Raw genomic sequence first — 16,714 nt, forward strand, 5'->3', positions numbered from 1 at the left:
TAAATAAAATACTTATTTTATTATGTTTTATTTTTATTATTTTATTACTTCCCTTCTACGTGACTTTACCGAAAGAACCAAGAAAACGAGTACAGTCTATAGTACTGTGGGGGCGGGGCCTGAGGGGGGCGGGGCGTGGAGGGGGGCGTGGAGGGGGGCGTGGCCACAGAGGGGGGGCGTGGCCACAGAGGGGGGGCGTGGCCACAGAGGGGGGGCGGGGCCACAGAGGGGGGCGGGGCCACAGAGGGGGGCGGGGCCACAGAGGGGGGCGGGGCCACAGAGGGGGGCGGGGCCACAGAGGGGGGCGGGGCCACAGAGGGGGGCGGGGCCACAGAGGGGGGCGGGGCCACAGAGGGGGGCGGGGCCACAGAGGGGGGCGGGGCCACAGAGGGGGGCGGGGCCACAGAGGGGGGCGGGGCCACAGAGGGGGGCGGGGCTTGGCCGCACGCGCCATGGAGGAGTTGGCGGTGGAAGTGCGGGGATCTAACGGCGCCTTTTACAAGGTGAACAACAACATCAACAACATCATCAACAACATCAACAACAACATCATCACCATCATCATCATCGTCGCTGGGTTGAGGTTTCCCGCGTTCCCCCTCCTCCTGCTGCTGTTGCTGTTGTTGGCCGCTTCAGAACAAGGCCTAAGTTGTGAGTCCCGATACGGGCGCCTTTTAGAAGGTGAACATCATCATCAACAACATCAACAACAACATCAACAACATCATCAACATCATCGTCACCATCGTCGTCGTCGCTGGGTTGAGGTTTCTCGCTTCCCGCCTGGCCGCTGTGGCTACAGGGCCTGAGTTGTGAGTCCCGATACGGGCGCCAACTCAAAGTGTCTCTCCTCACTCTCCACTCGTCTCCTGTAGGCCGCCTACACACACACACCCACGTGGCCTCCACGGCGGCGTTGTTGTTGTTGGGGTTGTTGTTTGTGTTGTTTGTGTTGTTGTTGTTGGGGTTGTTGTTTGTGTTGTTGGTGGTGTTGTTGTTTGTGTTGTTGTTGTTTTTTGTGTTGCTGTTTGTGTTGTTGTTGGTGTTGTTTGTGTTGTTGTTGGGGTTGTTGTTGGTGTTGTTTGTGTTGTTGTTGTTGGTGGTGTTGTTGTTTGTGTTGTTGTTGGTGTTGTTTTTTGTGTTGTTGTTTGTGTTGCTGTTGGTGTTGTTGTCTGTGTTGTTTGTGTTGTTGTTGGGGTTGTTGTTGTTTTGGTGTTGTTGTTGTGTTGTTGTTGTTGTTTTTTGTGTTGTTGTTGTTTTGTTGTTTGTGTTGTTGTTTTGTTGTTGTTGTTTTGTTGTTGTTGTTTTTTGTGTTGTTGTTGTTTTGTTGTTTGTGTTGTTGTTGTTTTGTTGTTTGTGTTGTTGTTGTTTTGTTGTGTTGTTGTTGTTTTGTTGTTGTTGTTTTGTTGTTGTTGTTGTTTTTTGTGTTGTTGTTGTTTTGTTGTTGTTGTTTTGTTGTTGTTGTTTTTTGTGTTGTTGTTTGTGTTGTTGTTTGTGTTGTTGTTGTTTTGTTGTTGTTGTTGTGTTGTTGTTGTTGTTTTGTTGTTTTGTTGTTGTTGTTTTGTTGTTGTTGTTGTTTTTTGTGTTGTTGTTGTTTTGTTGTGTTGTTGTTGTTTTGTTGTTGTTGTTTTGTTGTTGTTGTTGTTTTTTGTGTTGTTGTTGTTTTGTTGTTGTTGTTTTGGTGTTGTTGTTGTTTTTTGTGTTGTTGTTTGTGTTGTTGTTTGTGTTGTTGTTGTTTTGTTGTTGTTGTTTTGTTGTTGTTGTTGTTTTTTGTGTTGTTGTTTTGTTGTTTGTGTTGTTGTTGTTTTGTTGTGTTGTTGTTGTTTTGTTGTTGTTGTTTTGTTGTTGTTGTTGTTGTTTTTTGTGTTGTTGTTTTGTTGTTGTTGTTTTGGGTTGTTGTTGTTTTTTGTGTTGTTGTTTGTGTTGTTGTTTGTGTTGTTGTTGTTTTGTTGCTGTTGTGTTGTTGTTGTTTTGTTGTTGTTGTTTTGTTGTTGTTGTTTTGTTGTTGTTGTTGTTTTTTGTGTTGTTGTTTTGTTGTTGTTGTTTTGTTGTGTTGTTGTTTTGTTGTTGTTGTTTTGTTGTTGTTGTTGTTTTTTGTGTTGTTGTTGTTTTGTTGTTGTTGTTTTGTTGTTGTTGTTGTTTTTTGTGTTGTTGTTTGTGTTGTTGTTTGTGTTGTTGTTGTTGTTTTGTTGTTGTTGTTGTTTTTTGTGTTGTTGTTGGGGTTGTTGTTTGTGTTGTTTGTGTTGTTGTTGTTGGGGTTGTTGTTTGTGTTGTTTGTGTTGTTGGTGGTGTTGTTGTTTGTGTTGTTGTTGTTGTTGTTTTTTGTGTTGCTGTTTGTGTTGTTGTTGGTGTTGTTTGTGTTGTTGTTGGGGTTGTTGTTTGTGTTGTTTGTGTTGTTGTTGGGGTTGTTGTTTGTGTTGTTTCTGTTGTTGGTGGTGTTGTTGTTTGTGTTGTTGTTTTTTGTGTTGCTGTTTGTGTTGTTGTTGGTGTTGTTTGTGTTGTTGTTGTTGGTGGTGTTGTTGTTTGTGTTGTTGTTGGTGTTGTTTTTTGTGTTGTTGTTTGTGTTGCTGTTGGTGTTGTTGTCTGTGTTGTTGTTTGTGTTGTTTGTGTTGTTGTTTGTGTTGTTTGTGTTGTTGGTGTTGTTGTTTGTGGTGTTGTTTGTGTTGCTGTTTGTGTTTTTGTTGGTGTTGTTGTTTGTGTTGTTGTTGTTTGTTGCTGGTGTTGTTGGTGTTGTTGTTGGTGTTGTTGTTTGTGTTGTTGTTGTTTGTTGCTGGTGTTGTTGGTGTTGTTTGTGTTGTTGTTTGTGTTGTTTGTGTTGTTGTTTGTTGCTGGTGTTGTTGGTGTTTGTGGTGTTTTTTTGTTTGTGTTGTTTGTGTTGTTGTTGTTTGTTGGTGTTTGTGTTGTTGTTTGTGGTGTTGTTTGTGTTGCTGTTTGTGTTGTTTGTGTTGTTGTTTGTGGTGTTGTTTGTGTTGTTTGTGTTGTTGTTTGTGTTGTTGTTGTTTGTTGGTGTTTGTGTTGTTGTTTGTGGTGTTGTTTGTGGTGTTGTTTGTGTTGCTGTTTGTGTTGTTTGTGTTGTTGTTTGTGTTGTTGTTTGTGTTGTTGTTTGTGTTGTTTGTGTTGTTGTTTGTGTTGTTGTTTGTGTTGTTGTTTGTGTTGTTTGTGTTGTTGTTTGTGTTGTTTGTGTTGTTGTTTGTGTTGTTGTTTGTGGTGTTGTTTGTGTTGTTGTTTGTGTTGTTGTTTGTGGTGTTGTTTGTGGTGTTGTTTGTGTTGTTGTTTGTGTTGTTGTTGTTTGTTGCTGGTGTTGTTGGTGTTGTTGTTTGTGTTGTTGTTTGTGTTGTTGTGTGTGTTGTTTGTGTTGTTGTTTGTGTTGTTGTGTGTGTTGTTTGTGTTGTTGTTTGTTTTGTTATTTGTGTTTGTGTTGTTGTTTGTGTTGTTGTTTGTGTTGTTGTGTGTGTTGTGTGTGTTGTTTGTGTTGTTGTTTGTGTTGTTGTTTGTGTTGTTGTTTGTGTTGTTTGTGTTGTTGTTTGTGTTGTTGTTTGTGTTGTTTGTGTTGTTGTTTGTGTTGTTGTTTGTGTTGTTGTGTGTGTTGTGTGTGTTGTTTGTGTTGTTGTTTGTGTTGTTGTTTGTGTTGTTGTTTGTGTTGTTTGTGTTGCTGTTTGTGTTGTTTGTGTTGTTGTTTGTGTTGTTTGTGTTGTTTGTGTTGTTTGTGTTGTTTGTGTTGTTGTTTGTGTTGTTTGTGTTGTTTGTGTTGTTTGTGTTGTTTGTGTTGTTGTTTGTGGTGTTGTTTGTGTTGCTGTTTGTGTTGTTTGTGTTGTTTGTGTTGTTGTTTGTGTTGTTGTTGTTTGTTGCTGGTGTTGTTTGTGTTGCTGTTTGTGTTGTTTGTGTTGTTTGTGTTGTTTGTGTTGTTGTTTGTGTTGTTGTTTGTGTTGTTGTTTGTGTTGTTGTTGTTTGTGTTGTTGTTTGTGTTGTTTGTGTTGGTGTTTGTGTTGTTTGTGTTGTTGTTTGTGTTGTTGTTTGTGTTGTTTGTGTTGTTGTTTGTGTTGTGTGTGTTGTTGTTGTTTGTGTTGTGTGTGTTGTTTGTGTTGTTGTTTGTGTTGTTTGTGTTGTTGTTTGTGTTGTTGTTGTTTGTGTTGTGTGTGTTGTTGTTGTTTGTATGGTGTGTGTTGTTTGTGTTGTTGTTTGTGTTGTGGTTTGTGTTGTTTGTGTTGCTGTTGTTTGTGTTGTTTGTGTTGTTGTTTGTGTTGTTGTTGTTTGTGTTGTTGTTGTTTGTGTTGTTGTTTGTGTTGTTTGTGTTGTTGTTTGTGTTGTGTGTGTGTTGTTGTTGTTTGTGTTGTGTGTGTTGTTTGTGTTGTTGTTTGTGTTGTTTGTGTTGTTGTTTGTGTTGTTTGTGTTGTTGTTGTTGTTTGTGTTGTGTGTGTTGTTTGTGTTGTGGTTTGTGTTGTTTGTGTTGTTGTTTGTGTTGTTTGTGTTGTTGTTTGTGTTGTGTGTGTTGTTGGTGTTTTTGTTTGTGTTGTTTGTCTTGTTGTTGTTTTTGTTGTTTATGTTGTTGTCACGTTCTTCCATGCTCTCACGCCAACGTGAAGTAGGCTGGTCCACCGCTGCATGCAGCAGTGGATCTGATCGTCATCAGCAGAGCGACAAAGTCGTAGCGCACTCAAGTTTACATTTGTTTACGATGTTGTTGTTGTTGTTGTAATCTCACCTAAATAAGAATTAACTTCTGTGACGATGTTTGTTGACACATCGCCACCAAGACACCAATCGTCCTATGCGGACTCGTTATACAAGTCTATTTTTAAATCCTTTATATTAAGTTCGCTTGCTTGCTTGTTTGCTTGCGTGCTTGCTTGCTTACGACCGTGCAAATCTTTCGGTCGTTTTTTAACCCACTTCCCGTGATCCAATCGAGCTGACATTTTGCACACAGACTCGTTGTGCGTGACAATTTATGTTCGTAAAACTTTTTTCCAAAATGTTACACTGTTTAGGGAAAATTATTATTTGTTTCTTTCGGTTAAGTCACGTCTAAAGATAAAATAATAAATTAAATTAAATAATAGAATACGACGTTTCGATTGCAACACCAGCAATCATCATCAGGTATAATGAAATAGCGACATAAAATCTAACCAGAAAACTATAGACAGACATATTAGCAGACAGATATCACCAAGATACATACATAGCGAGAGCAACACAGGTAACAGAGAGGGGTGATCGTCTCTGTGGGGTGGCCTTAAATAGACAGAGGGGGGGGCGGAGGCAGAGAGAGGGAGGAGGGTTAGAGAAAAAATTAGCATATCAATGAGTGGTCAACAGACGTGGTGCTGCGAATGCGATGGCACGGCAAGCAAGCCTGAAAATCAGGAGAAGGACACACTAAAATTAAATAACCTAGTAAAATATCGAAATGTAATGTAATACAACACAGAGGGTCGGTCAACACACAATTAACGCATAGCCTGGTTGATTACGTATTTCAAAGATTGCTAAGTTAGAATTTAAGTGTGAACAATCTAAAGTTCTAAAATTAAGATTGTTTAGGGAAAATTGTTTTAAAATGTAATTGCCAATTGCTTAATGGTGGCAGGCAATCATCTGACCCATAGGTGGCAGCCATCTCAAGCCAGAGGACGAGAGGACTCTAGCCGCCACGCATATAAAGGATTTAGAGTGAAAAACTTTGTTTTTACGAGTTAATTTTTTATCATTATATACACTTGTTAATGCACGCGTGTCTACATTTCGATGTAAAGCTTTCGTGACTTGCAGGGATTCATCTTCTTGGTTCTTTCGGTAAAGTCACGTAGAAGGGAAATAATAAAATAATACAAATAAAGCATAATAAAATTATTTTATTAAAAATAATAAAATTATTATGTTTTATTTAAAATTATTTTATTAAAACACAATAAAATTATTTTATTATGTTTTATTTTTATTTTATTATTTCCCTTCTACGTATCTAATTACATTCGAGGGCAGTTAATGATGCCGACGTTGTGTGTTAATCTCATATAAAGACTTTAAAAGGAGAGATGTTTATTGATTCATTGCGATGCGGGCCAGGCTTGCGATTAATAAAACAAAACGCTAAGGCGATTATAAAAACATTAATAAAATCTTCACAAAGTTGTATCGGAGTCCACATATTTGCGTGGGGGAAGTTGTTGACTTCTAAAGTGATTAGTTTACAAAAGGGGAAAAAATCAAGCGATGGGGGAGACGTGTTTTAATATCAGCCAGAGGCCTTAGTAAGAGCCTGACTCTCCACACTGGTCACTCTACAATGCTGCTGCTGCTGCTACATTTATACAGGTTGTTAATATTCATCATTATACATTCTCTCAAGTTCCACCCTACTTATTGCGGGGATGAGTAAACACTCTGTGTGTGTGGTAATTGTTTTTTTACCCTTCTATCTGGCAACAAAACTGACACCTTTTTAAATCCTTTATATTAAGTTCACTTGCTTGCTTGCGCGCTTACGACCGTGCAAATCTTTCGGTCGTTTTTTAACCCACTTCCCGTGATCTAATCGAGCTGACATTTTGCACACAGACTCGTTGTGCGTGACAATTGATTTTCGTGAAATTTTTTTTCCAAATTTTTACACTTTTTAGGAAAAAATAAATTATATTTAATTGCCAATTTCTTAATGGTGGCAGGCAATCATCTGACCCATAGGTGGCAGCCATCTCAAGCCAGAGGACGAGAGGACTCTAGCCGCCACGCATATAAAGGATTTATAGTGAAAAACTTTGTTTTTACGGGTTCATTTTTTAAATCCTTTATATTAAGTTCACTTGCTTGCTTGTGCGCTTACGACCGTGCAAATTTTTCGGTCGTTTTTTAACCCACTTCCCGTGATCCAATCGAGCTGACATTTTGCACACAGACTCGTTGTGCGTGACAATTGATTTTCGTGAAAAAAAATTTCCATAACTTTACACTTTTTAGGATTTTTTTTTTTCATATTTCATTTAAAATACCAATGTGATCAAAATTAAACTCTTACTCAAGAAAAACAGAAATGAATAATAAAATAAAACCGTTGCCACGCATATAAAGGATTTATAGTGAAACACTTTGTTTTTACGGGTTAATTTTTTTACAAGGAGTCATGTTTGCATAGACCACAATACCTGCAGCCATAATGCAAACAAAAACATAACTCTGATAATGATATGCACTGTCCTTGAAGTTGATTGGTCCACACCCGAGACAGCTTTCCTTAGAGCCTAGTCTCACATGGGTTGGACCAGATGACGCCAAAAGGCGCACAACTCAAAGACAATGCACCACCAGAGTATGAGAGCTCGGGGTTAAGCATTTACACCATTGGAACCTCTTTTGCCAGTAGCAAAATATGATAATTGTTTTTACCCTTTTATTTTGTTTTTTGTTTGCATTATGACTGCAGGTATTGTGGTCTATGCAAACATGATCCATTGTAAAAAAAAAGGTGTCAGTTGTGTTGCCAGATAGAAGGGTAAAAAACAATTATCATATTTTGCTACTGGCAAAAGAGGTTCCAATGGTGTAAAATGCTTAACACCCCGAGCTCTCATACTCTGATGGTGCGTTGTCTTTGAGTTGTGCGCCTTTTGGCGTCATCTGGTCCAACACCATGTGAGACTAGGCTCTAAGGAAAGCTGTCTCGGGTGTGGACCAATAAACTTCAAGGACAGTGCTTACATAATCAGAGTTGTGTTTTTGTTTGCATTATGACTGCAGGTATTGCGATCTATGCAAACACGACTCCTTGTAAAAAGGTGTCAGTTTTGTTGCCAGATAGAAGGGTAAAAAACCAATTCTCATATTTTTACTGGCAAATGAGGTTCCCATAGTGTAGATGTTTGCCCCGAGCTCTCATACTCTGATGGCGCGTTGTCTTTGAGTTGTTCGCCTTTTGGCGTCATCTGGTCCAACACTGTGCACTCTACTGTACACAGCAACACACTGTACATTAGCATACAACACACAATGGTACTGTACATTCTACTGTACACAGCAACACACTGTACACTCTACTGTACACACCAACACACTACATTAGCCTACAACATACAGTGCTACTGTTCACGACTGTACACAACAGTACACTGTACACTCTACTGTACGCAGCAATGCACTGTACATTAGCCTACAACATACAGTGCTACTGTTCACGACTGTACGCAACAGCACACTGTACACTCTACTGTACGCAGCAACGCACTGTACATTAGCCTACAACATAAGTTATACTGTACACGTTACTGTACACAGCAACGCACTGTACATTAGCCTACAACATACAGTGCTACTGTACACGTTACTGTACACATCAACACTGTACATTAGCCTACAACATACAGTGCTACTGTGCGCTCTACTGTACACAGCAACACACTACATATATACAGTATCACTGTGCACTCTACTGTACACAGAAGTATACCGTGCATGATTGTACTGACAACATGAGTGTACAGTATACACTGCTACAGTGCACTGTACTGTGTACAGTAAAGTACTGCACACAAGGAGTGTGCAGCATTGAGTAGGACTGTGAACTGTACACGCCTGCACTTGTGCACTGTACAGGGGGCTACTAACAGCACTTGCCCCTGCAGCCTGTAGAGGCTACACGGGGGACCTTTGTCTGTGTCTACCTTCATAGGCGTTGCTGCTACTCGCTACTGACAGCACTTGCCCCTACAGCCTGTTAGAGGCTACACGGGGGACCTTTGTCTGTGTCTACCTTCATAGGTGCTGCTGCTACTCGCTACTAACAGCACTTGCCCCTACAGCCTGTAGAGGCTACACGGGGGACCTTTGTCTGTGTCTACCTTCACAGGTGCTGCTGCTACTCGCTACTGACAGCACTTGCCCCTACAGTATGTTAGAGGCTACACGGGGGATCTTTGTCTGTGTCTACCTTCATAGGTGCTGCTGCTACTCGCTACTAACAGCACTTGCCCCTACAGCCTGTAGAGGCTACACGGGGGACCTTTGTCTGTGTCTACCTTCACAGGTGCTGCTGCTACTCGCTACTGACAGCACTTGCCCCTACAGCCTGTTGGAGGCTACACGGGGGATCTTTGTCTGTGTCTACCTTCACAGGCGCTGCTGCTACTCGCTACTCACAGCACTTGCCCCTGCAGCCTGTAGAGGCTACACGGGGGACCTTTGTCTGTGTCTACCTTCATAGGCGCTGCTGCTACTCGCTGCTAACAGCACTTGCCCCTGCAGCCTGTTGGAGGCTACACGGGGGACCTTTGTCTGTGTCTACCTTCACAGGCGCTGCTGCTACTCGATACTAACAGCACTTGCCCCTACAGCCTGTAGAGGCTACACGGGGGACCTTTGTCTGTGTCTACCTTCATAGGCGCTGCTGCTACTCGATACTAACAGCACTTGCCCCTACAGCCTGTAGAGGCTACACGGGGGACCTTTGTCTGTGTCTACCTTCATAGGCGCTGCTGCTACTCGCTGCTAACAGCACTTGCCCCTACAGCCTGTTGGAGGCTACACGGGGGACCTTTGTCTGTGTCTACCTTCACAGGCGCTGCTGCTACTCGATACTAACAGCACTTGCCCCTACAGCCTGTAGAGGCTACACGGGGGACCTTTGTCTGTGTCTACCTTCACAGGCGCTGCTGCTACTCGCTGCTGACAGCACTTGCCCCTGCAGCCTGTTGGAGGCTATAGAGGGGGTCTTTGTCTTTGTGGTGTGTGTGTTGAATGAGTTGTGCTGTACTCATCTATGGTGCCACCGCCCCTGCAGGCTTTTGTCAAGGATGTTCAGGAAGAGAGTCTCACAGTGGCGTTCGAAAACAAGTAACGTGACCACTCGATACATCATCAACATCAACACCATCAACATCAACACCAACACCATCAACATCATCATCAACATCAACATCACCATCATCACCATCAACACCATCAACATCATCATCAACATCAACATCACCATCACCATCAACACCACCATCAATATCACCATCAACACCAACAACACCAACATCACCATCAACACCAACATCACCATCACCAACATCAACACCAACATCAATATCACCAACATCAACACCAACATCACCATCAACACCAACATCACCATCACCAACATCAACACCAACATCAATATCACCAACATCAACACCAACATCACCATCAACACCAACATCAACATCACCAACATCATCAACATCACCACCAACATCACCAACACCAACATCAACACCAACATCACCATCAACACCAACATCAACACCAACATCACCAACATCATCAACATCACCACCAACATCACCAACACCAACATCAACACCAACATCACCATCAACACCAACATCAACACCAACATCACCATCACCATCAACACCAACATCACCATCAACACCAACATCACCAACATCACCACCAACATCACCATCAACACCAACATCACCATCAACACCAACATCAACACCAACATCACCATCACCATCAACACCAACATCACCAACATCACCAACATCATCAACATCACCACCAACATCACCATCAACACCAACATCAACACCAACATCACCATCAACACCAACATCACCACCAACATCACCAACACCATCAACACCAACATCAACACCAACATCACCATCAACACTAACATCACCAACATCACCACCAACATCACCATCAACACCAACATCACCACCAACATCATCAACACCAACATCACCATCAACACCAACATCACCAACATCATCAACACCAACATCACCATCAACACCAACATCACCATCAACACCAACATCACCAACAACACCGCTACCATCAGCTACTTCACCACCATCACCTACAACATTGCCATCACCAACATCAACACCTCCATCATCAACATCAACTTGACTAACATCAACACCAACATCACCATCACCATCAACACCAACATCACCAACATCACCAACATCATCAACATCACCACCAACATCACCATCAACACCAACATCAACACCAACATCACCATCAACACCAACATCACCACCAACATCACCAACACCATCAACACCAACATCAACACCAACATCACCATCAACACTAACATCACCAACATCACCACCAACATCACCATCAACACCAACATCACCACCAACATCATCAACACCAACATCACCATCAACACCAACATCACCAACATCATCAACACCAACATCACCATCAACACCAACATCACCATCAACACCAACATCACCAACAACACCGCTACCATCAGCTACTTCACCACCATCACCTACAACATTGCCATCACCAACATCAACACCTCCATCATCAACATCAACTTGACTAACATCCTCATCAGCAGCAAAATCACCATCACCACCATCAACATCACTATCAGTATCATCATCACCATCAACATCACTATCATTTTCATCACCACCATCAACATCACTATCAGTATCATCATCACCACCATCAACATCATTATCATTTTCATCACCATCATCAACATCACTATCAGTATCATCATCACCATCAACATCACTATCATTTTCATCACCATCATCAACATCACTATCAGTATCATCATCACCACCATCAACATCATTATCATTTTCATCACCATCATCAACATCATTATCATTTTCATCACCATCATCAACATCACTATCATTTTCATCACCACCATCAACATCATTATCATTTTCATCACCACCATCAACATCACTATCAGTATCATCATCACCACCATCAACATCACTATCAGTATCATCATCACCGCCATCAACATCATTATCATTTTCATCACCATCATCAACATCACTATCAGTATCATCATCACCACCATCAACATCACTATCAGTATCATCATCACCGCCATCAACATCATTATCATTTTCATCACCATCATCAACATCACTATCATTTTCATCACCACCATCAACATCATTATCATTTTCATCACCATCATCAACATCATTATCATTTTCATCACCATCATCAACATCATTATCATTTTCATCACCATCATCAACATCACTATCATTTTCATCACCACCATCAACATCATTATCATTTTCATCACCATCATCAACATCACTATCATTTTCATCACCATCATCAACATCACTATCAGTATCATCATCACCACCATCAACATCATTATCATTTTCATCACCACCATCAACATCACTATCATTTTCATCATCACCACCATCAACATCACTATCATTTTCATCACCACCATCAACATCACTATCATTTTCATCATCACCACCATCAACATCATTATCATTTTCATCACCATCATCAACATCACTATCGTATCATCACCACCATCAACATCATTATCATTTTCATCACCATCATCAACATCACTATCATTTTCATCACCACCATCAACATCACTATCAGTATCATCATCACCATCAACATCATTATCATTTTCATCACCATCATCAACATCACTATCAGTATCATCATCACCATCAACATCACTATCATTTTCATCACCACCATCAACATCACTATCAGTATCATCATCACCGCCATCAACATCATTATCATTTTCATCACCATCATCAACATCACTATCAGTATCATCATCACCACCATCAACATCACTATCAGTATCATCATCACCATCAACATCACTATCATTTTCATCACCATCATCAACATCACTATCAGTATCATCATCACCGCCATCAACATCATTATCATTTTCATCACCATCATCAACATCACTATCAGTATCATCATCACCACCATCAACATCACTATCAGTATCATCATCACCATCAACATCACTATCATTTTCATCACCATCATCAACATCACTATCAGTATCATCATCACCGCCATCAACATCATTATCATTTTCATCACCACCATCAACATCACTATCAGTATCATCATCACCACCATCAACATCATTATCATTTTCATCACCATCATCAACATCACTATCAGTATCATCATCACCGCCATCAACATCATTATCATTTTCATCACCACCATCAACATCACTATCAGTATCATCATCACCACCATCAACATCATTATCATTTTCATCACCACCATCAACATCACTATCAGTATCATCATCACCACCATCAACATCATTATCATTTTCATCACCATCATCAACATCACTATCAGTATCATCATCACCACCATCAACATCATTATCATTTTCATCACCATCATCAACATCACTATCAGTATCATCATCACCACCATCAACATCACTATCAGTATCATCATCACCATCAACATCACTATCAGTATCATCATCACCACCATCAACATCATTATCATTTTCATCACCACCATCAACATCACTATCAGTATCATCATCACCACCATCAACATCATTATCATTTTCATCACCACCATCAACATCACTATCAGTATCATCATCACCACCATCAACATCATTATCATTTTCATCACCATCATCAACATCACTATCAGTATCATCATCACCACCATCAACATCATTATCATTTTCATCACCATCATCAACATCACTATCAGTATCATCATCACCATCATCAACATCACTATCATTTTCATCACCACCATCAACATCACTATCATTTTCATCACCATCATCAACATCATTATCATTTTCATCACCATCATCAACATCATTATCATTTTCATCACCATCATCAACATCACTATCAGTATCATCATCACCACCATCAACATCACTATCATTTTCATCACCATCATCAACATCACTATCAGTATCATCATCACCACCATCAACATCACTATCATTTTCATCACCATCATCAACATCACTATCAGTATCATCATCACCGCCATCAACATCATTATCATTTTCATCACCATCATCAACATCACTATCAGTATCATCATCACCATCATCAACATCACTATCATTTTCATCACCACCATCAACATCACTATCATTTTCATCACCATCATCAACATCATTATCATTTTCATCACCATCATCAACATCATTATCATTTTCATCACCATCATCAACATCACTATCAGTATCATCATCACCACCATCAACATCACTATCATTTTCATCACCATCATCAACATCACTATCAGTATCATCATCACCACCATCAACATCACTATCAGTATCATCATCACCATCAACATCACTATCAGTATCATCACCATCATCAACATCACTATCAGTATCATCACCATCAACATCACTATCAGTATCATCATCACCATCATCAACATCACTATCAGTATCATCACCATCATCAACATCATTATCAGTATCATCACCATCAACATCACTATCAGTATCATCACCATCATCAACATCACTATCAGTATCATCATCACCACCATCAACATCACTATCATTTTCATCACCATCATCAACATCACTATCAGTATCATCATCACCGCCATCAACATCACTATCAGTATCATCACCGCCATCAACATCACTATCATTTTCATCACCATCATCAACATCACTATCAGTATCATCATCACCGCCATCAACATCACTATCAGTATCATCATCACCATCAACATCACTATCATTTTCATCACCACCATCAACATCACTATCAGTATCATCATCACCATCATCAACATCACTATCAGTATCATCATCACCACCATCAACATCACTATCATTTTCATCACCATCATCAACATCATTATCATTTTCATCACCATCATCAACATCACTATCAGTATCATCATCACCGCCATCAACATCACTATCAGTATCATCACCACCATCAACATCACTATCATTTTCATCACCATCATCAACATCACTATCAGTATCATCACCACCATCAACATCACTATCATTTTCATCACCATCATCAACATCACTATCAGTATCATCATCACCATCATCAACATCATTATCATTTTCATCACCATCATCAACATCACTATCAGTATCATCATCACCACCATCAACATCATTATCATTTTCATCACCATCATCAACATCACTATCAGTATCATCATCACCACCATCAACATCATTATCATTTTCATCACCATCATCAACATCACTATCAGTATCATCATCACCGCCATCAACATCATTATCATTTTCATCACCACCATCAACATCATTATCATTTTCATCACCATCATCAACATCACTATCAGTATCATCATCACCACCATCAACATCATTATCATTTTCATCACCATCATCAACATCATTATCATTTTCATCACCATCATCAACATCACTATCAGTATCATCATCACCACCATCAACATCATTATCATTTTCATCACCATCATCAACATCATTATCATTTTCATCACCATCATCAACATCATTATCATTTTCATCACCATCATCAACATCACCAACGTCATGAATGACATCTTCACCGTTATCGCAGGGAGATGGAATCGAACCGGTGACCTTTGAAGTCCAATGCAATCTCAACCAATCATTGTGACATCTGCATGTGTGTGTGTACATGTGTGTGTGTGTACATGTGTGTGTGTGCATGTGTGTGTGTGCATGTGTGTGTGTACATGTGTGTGTGTGTACATGTGTGTGTGTGCATGTGTGTGTGTGCATGTGTGTGTGTACATGTGTGTGTGTACATGTGTGTGTGTGCATGTGTGTGTGTGTGCATGTGTGTGTGTACATGTGTGTGTGTACATGTGTGTGTGTACATGTGTGTGTGTACATGTGTGTGTGTGCATGTGTGTGTGTACATGTGTGTGTGTACATGTGTGTGTGTACATGTGTGTGTGTGCATGTGTGTGTGTACATGTACACCTTGGGGTGCGACAGGGATGTCCTCTGGCTCCCACATTATTTAACATCTATTTCGACTGCGTAGTTCGTGAAGCCTTCAATAGCTGTACCGGGGGAATTACCATTTGGTACAGATATAATGGGAGGCTGATCGACGCCCGGGTGCGATCAAGGGATGGCTCCCTATTGGTCAACCACGTTATGTATGCCGATGATTTGGTAATAGCTGCTCATTCAGAAGAGGAGTTGGAGACGCTGCTGCTGAGACTGGAGCGTGCCACTAAGAGGTGGGGCCTTACCATCAGCCCCACCAAAACTAAGCACCTGCCTGGGTATTTTGTACCATCTGGCACTCCACCCCCACAACTCCCAATCGGTGATGGGGCAGTTGTGGAGAGAGTGGAGAGTTTCCCATACCTGGGCAGTGTGCTTATGACCGGCTCCAGTTTATCAGCAGAGGTCTCACTCCGAATCAGTCGAGCGGCAATATCTTTTCATCGGTTGCGTAACGCTGTGTGGAAGCTACCTGGTCTGTCGCTCCGCACGAAGCTTCAGGTCTTCTCGGCCACGGTCATTCCCTCCCTTCTCTACGCTTGCGAAACGTGGACCCCCCTAGTGGAGCATCTTCGCCGGTTGGAAACATTTAGGCTGGCCTGCCTACGATCCATCCTGGGTTTAACCAGGCTGGATTGTGTGAGGAGCTCACAAGTCCTTGAAAGATCTGGGCAAAGTCCTATCAGTGAGCTCCTCCGGCAGGCAAGGCTGCGTTGGCTGGGTCATGTAGCCCGCATGCCCAGCCACCGCATGCCTAAACAGCTTTTGTTCGGCCGGATCGAGGGGGCTAAACGGGCGCGGCACGGGCTAGAGAAGAGATGGAGTGATGTGGTACAGGAGGACGTGGAGCTGAGTGGACTTGCCGATGACTGGTACCAGCGGTGTCAAGATCGGCCTCAGTGGAGGAGGCTCGTGAAGGACGCT

The 16,714-nt window shown here is 41.2% G+C and overlaps 1 protein-coding gene across 1 annotated transcript in view; it reads left to right on the forward strand.

Moving 5' to 3' along the window:
• The first annotated feature begins 428 nt into the window (after window positions 1-428).
• The window catches only part of LOC144952383 (fragile X messenger ribonucleoprotein 1-like), a 41,009-nt gene continuing 24,723 nt past the window's right edge, over window positions 429-16,714 (forward strand). The window contains exons 1-2 of the mRNA XM_078882774.1: window positions 429-503; window positions 9,773-9,825. Coding sequence (XP_078738900.1) covers window positions 453-503; window positions 9,773-9,825 — 104 coding nt within the window. The 5' untranslated portion in view covers window positions 429-452. The remainder of the gene's footprint in view (window positions 504-9,772; window positions 9,826-16,714) is intronic.

The sequence above is a fragment of the Lampetra fluviatilis genome, chromosome 67 (assembly GCF_964198595.1).
Source record: "Lampetra fluviatilis chromosome 67, kcLamFluv1.1, whole genome shotgun sequence".
NCBI lineage: Eukaryota > Metazoa > Chordata > Hyperoartia > Petromyzontiformes > Petromyzontidae > Lampetra > Lampetra fluviatilis.